The 8386-nt window shown below is 44.3% G+C and overlaps 1 protein-coding gene across 3 annotated transcripts in view; it reads right to left on the bottom strand.

The window, feature by feature from the left end:
- Nucleotides 1–275: 275 nt before the first annotated feature.
- The window catches only part of AACS (acetoacetyl-CoA synthetase), an 85941-nt gene continuing 77830 nt past the window's right edge, over nucleotides 276–8386 (bottom strand). For 2 of the 3 annotated variants that reach the window (XM_018557003.1, XM_018557010.1), the window contains 2 exons: nucleotides 6935–7137; nucleotides 276–1220 (listed from right to left, as the gene is read on the bottom strand). In XM_018557003.1, coding sequence (XP_018412505.1) covers nucleotides 1083–1220; nucleotides 6935–7137 — 341 coding nt within the window. In that variant the 3' untranslated portion in view covers nucleotides 276–1082. The remainder of the gene's footprint in view (nucleotides 1221–6934; nucleotides 7138–8386) is intronic. The other variant, XM_018557021.1, reaches the window with a different exon arrangement.

The raw sequence follows: 8386 nt of genomic DNA, 5'->3' as shown, positions 1-8386 counted from the left end.
GAGCTCCCTCTAGTGGCTAATTTACAGACCTCTGTATTAACTACAATATGAAAAATATAGGCATGAATTGGTAAAAGTCCTATCAAAAATGACTTTTGAGGTAAACAGTGCACTAATAACCCAAAATATGCGACACTTTCCCTTAAAAAGCATGCTGTTGTTGTCTCTCAGCACTTTAGCAGATCACTCCCTATTGTACAACAGAAGGCAGATAACTAAACTGTTACTAGGAATAGAAAGTTTACAGGTGAAGCATGCTTTTTATGGATGAGTGCCACCTGTCTATAGAAGGAGTAGGGAACGTATGACTTCATTTGGAGTGGAAGCACATAAAGACATATCATGGAAAGTGGACCTATTACTTGAACTCTACATTGAAGACACCATTATATATATATATACTGTATATATAAAGCAGTGTTTACTATGTGCTGACATTGTACCGATATATCTAAATTCAAAATGGTCTAACGCTAGTATGTATTTGTCCTTCTCTAAGCAGATTATTATCATGATAATCCCCAGGAGCCTAATGTCTGCTCTGCTCCTGAGACAATGCAGACAATTCCAGCAGGCTCATGAATTGCTCCTAAACGGTCACATGCTGTAACAGCTCATGCCATGATAGCAAATATACAGGAATGATGGGCTAGAATTGTACAGGGTACCATGCTCATGAGAGGGATTGGTGACTGTAACAGTGCATAGCATTTCAGATTTCTTACAGGCTGTAGACATTTCTGGGGTTTTTTCTAGACAGGGCCACTTGAACAGCTGGAGAAGTGTACAGTTTGTGTCCTTGGATTAAGATGAGGAAACTGACCTAATTTTACATAACAGATGCCATGGCTTAAACTCATGCTTTCCAGAAGAGAGAATATGACATTTGGTTCTGAAATGCTATTTATAAAACTGAATGCAATGACTTTGGTGTGTTGACAGAATGTAGATAGAAGGTTGATTCTTCCCTGTAGAACAAGATACGGCTGCTGGCACAAGTCACATATACCTTGGAAATACAGAATTTCCCTTATTAGTCTGTGCCATCCATGCAGGTCAATGTATATGATCCCCATAGTCTCTCAGAAATTCTGCAGCTCTGGAATATTGCGGTATAGATCCAGGGACTGGGGGTTGGAGAACGCCCCGCGATGCGCTACTTCCTTGCCCGCGATGATTTGTTTTACAGCAACTTCTACTTTCTTCCCGCTAATTGTGTACTGTAAAGAAGAGGAACATTGATTAGATGAGACAAAGTAAAAGCCACACGTGTTTCATTCTACATACGGCTTTTTACTTTTTTTTACTTTACATACTGCCATTTATTTTAATGTCCCCCAGGTGTTGTAAAAGTAAAAAGCTTTGGCTGCAATACTGCCAATATTTAACCAGAACCATCCTTCATGGTACTCTTCTCATCCACAAGATGTCCTCAGTCTTAGGTGTTGAATGACTTCAGGAGTTTGAGGACATGCTGTGAGTGCAGAGTGCTTAGATAACACCCAACATTTACTGCACGATAGTGCAGAGAACAGCACCGGTGTCATCTCCTCAATGCTGCTCCCTGCATCCCTGAAGACCTCGTGGCATCAAGTGACTGGACTGAAGACCTCGTGGCATCAAGTGACTGGACTGAAGACCTCGTGGCATCAAGTGACTAGACTGAAGACCTCGCGGCATCAAGTAACTGGACTGAAGACCTCGTGGCATCAAGTGACTAGACTGAAGACCTCGTGGCATCAAGTGACTAGACTGAAGACATGTTGAAAAGGTTTACTGCTGTTTATTGATGTTTCCCCTCCAGTAGCAGCATAATCTTGTCAGATCTTAGCGCAAGGCTCAACAAAGAACCATTGATATCTGTGTGTAACGAGTGATCTCTCTGTAGCGGCCCCACATCCTTCATCAGTGTGCCACAGCTAGATCTTTACAGTCAAGAAAGCTCATTGCTGGAGAGAGGGGGGGGGGGCATACCAGACCACTGCAGAGAGACCACTGCTCACACACAGATAGCAGTCGTCCTCTATGGAACTTGCTCCTGGGTCTGAAGCAGTGATATAATTATATATGTTTTTGTACCTGGTAGTTGTCTCTGGAATTTAATTGGACTTAAATCTGAGCTGTGAAACAATGACATGATAAATTAGACAAAACAGACCTATGTCTTTCAGTCATATCTTTAAATGCGCTGAACCTGGGAGGGGGGTCATTTAAGGACCACAAAGAAGACATGAAATATAAGCCATCCTACTGACATGCTGCCAATCTCTGTTCCAGCAGAATCTGACACTTCTGGGGATGTCAAGTTTCTAGCTCCTGCTGCACACTGAGGTTCCTCCCACTGCCTTCTATGTCATTACAGGTCAAAGTAGTGAGGTAGGGAGTGGTAGACTGAACCATTAAGCAGTCTACCACTTAACCGTTAAACAGGGAACCAGAAAATTGACACTCCCAGATGTGTCAGATTCTTCAGTCAACAGTTTGTCTTTACTAGTGCAGATTGGGAGCACAGGCAGCAAGAGAGTCTGGTAATTCATGGCTTCTATTAGACTATTTTGGACATTGACTTTAGTGACAGAGTTGCTTTAAAACCAAACTCGACTTTTCTTTTGTGTCCAAAACTGCATGAGTTCAATAATCAAAAGAAACTCATTGCACACGTGACCGGATAATACCCTCAAGTATCGGGTGGGTGCCAAGCGACCATGGGTGCCTCCGCAAATCAGTATAAGTATGAAGTAGTCAATCGCACTCTAGCTCAAGTTCAGTCAATATTTTACTGACCTCTGTGGTGTCACAACATGGCCAGGAACCCGTTTGGTCCCTCCATTAGGCAAACAAAGAGTGAACACAAACCAATACTTGCAGCAATATATACAAAAAGTAAACCAATATATACAAAAAGTGATGTGCCATGTTGTGACACCACAGAGGTCAATAAAATATTGACTGAACTTGAGCTGGAGTTAGCGTGACTTCTTCATACTTATATCAAAACTGCATGAGGTCACCAGACACTTACTGCTAATGAGATTTTCAGTAGGCAGCTTAAAGCTGTCTCTTTTCTACAGAGTAGATGGGCTCTGTCCACTCGGTCCTCAGCACACGCGTGTACATTTGTATGGCAAGTTTCGGAAAAAATTGCTCCTTCTCTAGCGCTGAGCACTGTCCAGGCACGTCAGGGAAATCAATGGATGCTAATATCGCAGAGTGAGCAAACGTGTACAGATATTAACGACTCCACAGCAAGTGACACCAGAATTTTCCAGCCCCCACATGCTTCTAGTATAATGTATCTGGAGGAAATCAAGCACCAGTTTCTACCAATTATCTTTCCCCTATAGACATCCAAAATGTTCTGTTCTCTTCTACTGTTTAAGACAATAGTGAAAATTACACTGAAGATGTCTCTTCAAATACCATCGAGAAGTAAAATAACACATTTAAGACATATACATAATTTGTTTTGAGGGGGTGGAGGACAGCAGAACAGATCTGTGTGTTAAACGGTGGGGTATGCACTTGGGACCTCCCAAAGTGAATAAAGTGGAATAGAAAGTTATGAGACAGGCAGAAATAAAGACATTTTGTATCCCACAGATACATTAGAGGAAGCTTAGGAATGCATATCAGTCTCCGGTGTTCTCTGCCAAACTCATAGCTCCTTACATTAAATCTAGTGAGGCAGCATTATGTTAAATCCTGTTTTTCAGATGCTTATGACTTATGGGAAAAAGACTCAGATCATGATGAAACTTGGCAGTTCTATAATCATTCAAGGTCACAATTCTTTGCCAAACTTCCACAACATTTTACTCGGTAGTTTGGGATTCGCTTTTGAACATTTTAACACTATCAAAGCTGGAGGACAGTGTGTAACAGGAAAAGTAAATGCCGCATGCGGGTTGTAACGGGAAATATCACATTTACTTCAGCATGGAGAAGGGCTGAAAAAGCTTTGTGCTGCATGCTTGTCAATGACATACATAGGCTCTCAATACTGGGAAGCTAAGGCAGGATTCCCAGGGCAACTGCTGTGGGAGGAGAGAGACCAACAGATGATGACAGATGAGGAATACATTATTTACAGTGTTGATATAAAAGCAGTAGACTTATCCAATCCCAGCCTAATCTAAGGGGAAGGATGGAATGTTTTTTTCTGATGAACCACTGTTATCTAATAGTAAAGTAGTATTAACCTCTCTGGCGGTATGATTTTTTCGTGTCATTTTTCGTTCTATTTTTTTCACCGAATTTTTGTTGTTTTTGTCGGTTTTTTTAAATATCCCGCCGGTTCCGTCCCCCTGCGACGCGTACGCTCGCAAGGGACGGAACCCGGAAGAGAACACAGCGCGGCTCGTGGGACAAGGTAAGTAAATGCTATGCGGCATTCCCGAGTGTGGCTCGGGGTTACCGCTTATGGTATGGAAAAGTAACCCCCGACCTACACTCTGGAATGCCGCCAGTGTAAACTCAAACTTTTTTTTTTTTTATAGCAAATCCAGATCAAATATGCATTGCCCACCAAGTATTTCTTTCTATTTTTGCCCATGCACTTTCAGTCATCATGTTTGCAAACATCTAGCTCCAAATCTCTCAGCGCCACTTCCCAGAACTTCCGGTCCAGTACAAGATCACAAGGGACAGAGCACAGCAGATCTCCATCTACTAGTCTGAAGAAGGCAGGAGTGGTGAGCAGAGAGGGGGATAGACTTGCCCTGCTGGGTGTTTGATTACTAGCACACACAAGGGTGGCTCCATTGGACCCTGCAAGGGAAAGGAGTCACTCTAAAACAGGATATCAGGACCAGTGCTCAGGAGACCAGCTGATTCTGCAGGAAACTAAAAATTTTAAACATCAAGAAGCAGCGTCCATTTAAGTGATTTTTTTCCAGCATTTGGAATAGCTTAAAAACCTTTTGGCTTCAGCATCACTTTAAAGCCTGATTGAGTTTAAATCAGCTACATTTATTTCAGGTGTAATATATTAGTTTGTTTTCTTTAGAAAGCAGTCACAGCCTGAGTAGCAAAACCTGTCCCCTGCCAGCAGAGGACCCTTTCTCTGAGGTCTACATGTCCCCTGTTGAGTCAGACCTACATCTCCACAGTCAGAAAATCTCATGCTTCCTGTCGATTGGAGAGCCATAGGTCTGACTCAGCATGTCAGACAACTTCAGAGAGACCACTGCTTCCACACAGAGAGCAAGGATTCTCCTCTGCCGCATGCTGTCAGAGGAAAGGCTTTTCTACTCAGGCTGTTGCTGCTTTCCAAAGAAAATTAAAAGTTACATTTTGAGCACCTTTTGGAATATATTTAATGAGGGATGCACCTATACCGAGGATTTGGGCGAGTACCATGCTCCGATACTTACCTCTGATACCAGAACTTCCAGTCAGAGGGAGATCCCCCTCTGACTGGTAGTGCTGAGGGAGCATGGAGCCGGCTTCCTTTCCAATCAGGAAACGTCATGACCCGCCTTCAAGCTTCCCAATAGGTCAGTAAGCCAGGTTGCCTAGCAACACGTAAAGCCGGCCTTCTAGCCAATCAGGAAGCTGAAAAGCGGTTCATGACGTGCCGCCTGGCTTGCTGATTGGTCAGTAAGCAAGGCAGCCTCGAGAAGTGAGGCCAGTTTTCTGTCGATAGAACACAGGCTTCCCAGGCAATCAGGAAGCCAGGCGGCAGGTCATGATCTGCTGCCCGGCTTCTTGATAATTGGGGCACACAGCACCCTGAGACTGGAAGTGTGTTACTGGCGGGATCACCTGGTGAAAATAAAGGAAAAAACTAAAAAAGAATACAAATGCAGCTGCTTTATTTAAAGGAGAACTATGACATGAGTGCTTTTCACTCACCTCATAGTTCTAGCCGACCTGTGACAATGAGACTGTCACAGGTCGGCTCAGTAGATCGGGAGGTGAGCGAACACATACCAGGTTCGCTCACCTCTCGATCCTGTCACGGCTCTCTGCCGTGACAGGGGGAGGGGCTGGATTCCCCTCTCCCCGCTCCGATCTGCCAGCGCTGACTGGCGGAATGGACGGGGGAGGGGGCGGGGACAGCTGGCTCTGCCTCTAGATAGGCAGAGCCAGCTGTCACTCACGCAGCTGGGCGGATCCCGTCATCTAAGTCGGGATCCGCTCCGGCTGTAGCGTCTCAGTATACCGCAAGCTGTAGCTCGCGGTATACTAAGCTTAGGGTAACGGGAGGACGCTAGTTTGTGTCCTCCCGTTACCCTAAGGAGAACTATGGGGAAAAACACTGACCCCATAGTTATCCTTTAAGGATTGGTGAGCTACAGTATACAGTATTCAATATTTGGCTTTATATACGCTTTAAGGACCATGAAATCTGTTCTGTTGTCTACTACCCAATTTTACATAAGTGAGTTTATCAAACTAGATGGCTGATGAAATCCGCTCACACACCAAAATTGTAAATGGTTGTCAAACAATTACTGCTGCTGATACAATGTGGAAGTTCAGCTTGAGCTGATCTGTGTACAAGCACATTTGCTCTAGATCCAGTCATATGTTTTATGGTACAATAGGATAGATTATAATAGGCATAAACTGTAATACGGTCTAGGTGTTCTTGATGCAGGAAAATGCACTGGAAGGACATAGTATGATCCTGGAATTTCCCATGTGCTTAACAAAGTAAAGTACTCCCACCATGCTTTGCTTGGCTTGGAGTCACTTCTACATTGTTTGTAGATAAGGAGAAACACAATCCAATTTCTGCTCTGTTTTGTGCAATCCTCTCTGCTTGAACTTATTTCCCACAGATTAGGGTGTTATCGTGGTGTTGCCTTTCTTTATAACTATTGCAGTCAGTTATTTTACCAGAACATGCAAACATCTACATGTTTTCAGGTTGTGTACCATTGTAATAGGATCATAGGATACTGTAGCAATCAATGCCTTTTATACTTACTGGAATGTCTTTGGTTTCAAGGATCAGAGATGGTATATGCCTGGCAGACAGTGCTATTCTAATAGAATCTCTTATCCTCTTCACCAGGTCACTGCCAAAAGTGTAATTATTGTTCATTTTAAGAAAGAGAATCACTCGCTCTTCCCCATCTTTGTTGTACTGGGGAATACACAAGCTGTCTGATACCTCCTCAAAGGATTCAACTGCAACAAGAGAAAGAATTGAATCAATAAATGACTGGCATGCATCAAGTATTCAACTTTTCAGATGGGACACAGACACCTGTAATATACCTGAACAGCGAGGAGTGGAAGAACCCATAGTAACCAATCAGAATTTAAGGGAGTTATTCACGAGTGTATAACCGAGCCGAAGTGAGCCGAATGCTGTCCAGCTATTCACTCCAGGCCTGTACAGCTGATTTCAGCCGAAGTGCAGACATTTTGAAAAATTATTTTTAAAATGTCAAAAAATATTAAAATTAAAAGAAAAATATTTAAAAAGAAAAAAATAATAATACAAAAAACCGACGCACGCCGACCTGACCGCACGTGACAAACTCCCGCCACATAATGAAGCGTCTCACAGATGCCGGCAAAATAAAAACGATTGGGCTGAGCCCACGATGACATCACTGCTAGTTCTGCTCAACTATTTCCTATTGGCCAACACCTGCCAGAGTCTTCAAGCAGGTCCCAGCCAATAAATAACAACTGGCAGCAGCCGGCCGTGGCGTTGAACCGAAAGGGGGCTATTCACAAAGGAGCCGAAGTTTCCAGCCCTAGCTAGTTGAACCCGAAGGGTTGCTGTACGAGCTATTCACAATAGCCCGTACAGCAGCCGAAGGTGTCCGAGCAGCTCAGCCAAGCCGAAGGCATATGCTTCGGCTCGACTGAGCTGAAGTGACAGCCGAAGCGGGGCGAACGGCCAGCAAATGACAGCTGGGCGGAGCCAGCTGTGATCTCATGGCTCGCTGCGCTCAGTTTGGATGACAGATCAGCGTCCCCAAATGACCTGGGGACGCTGATCTGTCACTAAACAATAATAACTGGGCAGACCCGGCCGTGACGGCTCCGCCCCGCTGTCATTTGCATGGAGATTGGATGGCTTTGGCCGACATTTCTCCACGCTTAATCTGTCACTACGGCTCAGCCGAGCCGAAGCATATGCGTTCGGCTTGACTGAGCCGCTCAGCTGCCTTCGGCTGTTGTAAGGGCTATAGTGAATAGTCCGTACAGCAACCCTCCGGTTCAACTGAACTGAAGGGCTCAGGCTGCCGAAGTGAAGGATCAGCTGAAGCTATGGCTGGATCCTTTGGCTCATTAGTGAATAACCCCCTAAATCTATTTAACTGTGGCAAGCTTTAAACTAATTGGCGGGCACAGATTAAGGCAACACGTCCTGTCTGTCTTCAAATCCCAACAGTTCATGTTTTGTGGACATTTGCCCTGG

Source organism: Nanorana parkeri, unplaced genomic scaffold (genome assembly GCF_000935625.1).
Source record: "Nanorana parkeri isolate BGI_ZX_2015 unplaced genomic scaffold, ASM93562v1 scaffold13, whole genome shotgun sequence".
Taxonomy (NCBI): Eukaryota; Metazoa; Chordata; class Amphibia; order Anura; family Dicroglossidae; genus Nanorana; species Nanorana parkeri.
The sequence above is the reverse complement of the archived record's forward strand: the minus strand, read 5'-3'. Positions and strand labels throughout refer to the sequence as shown.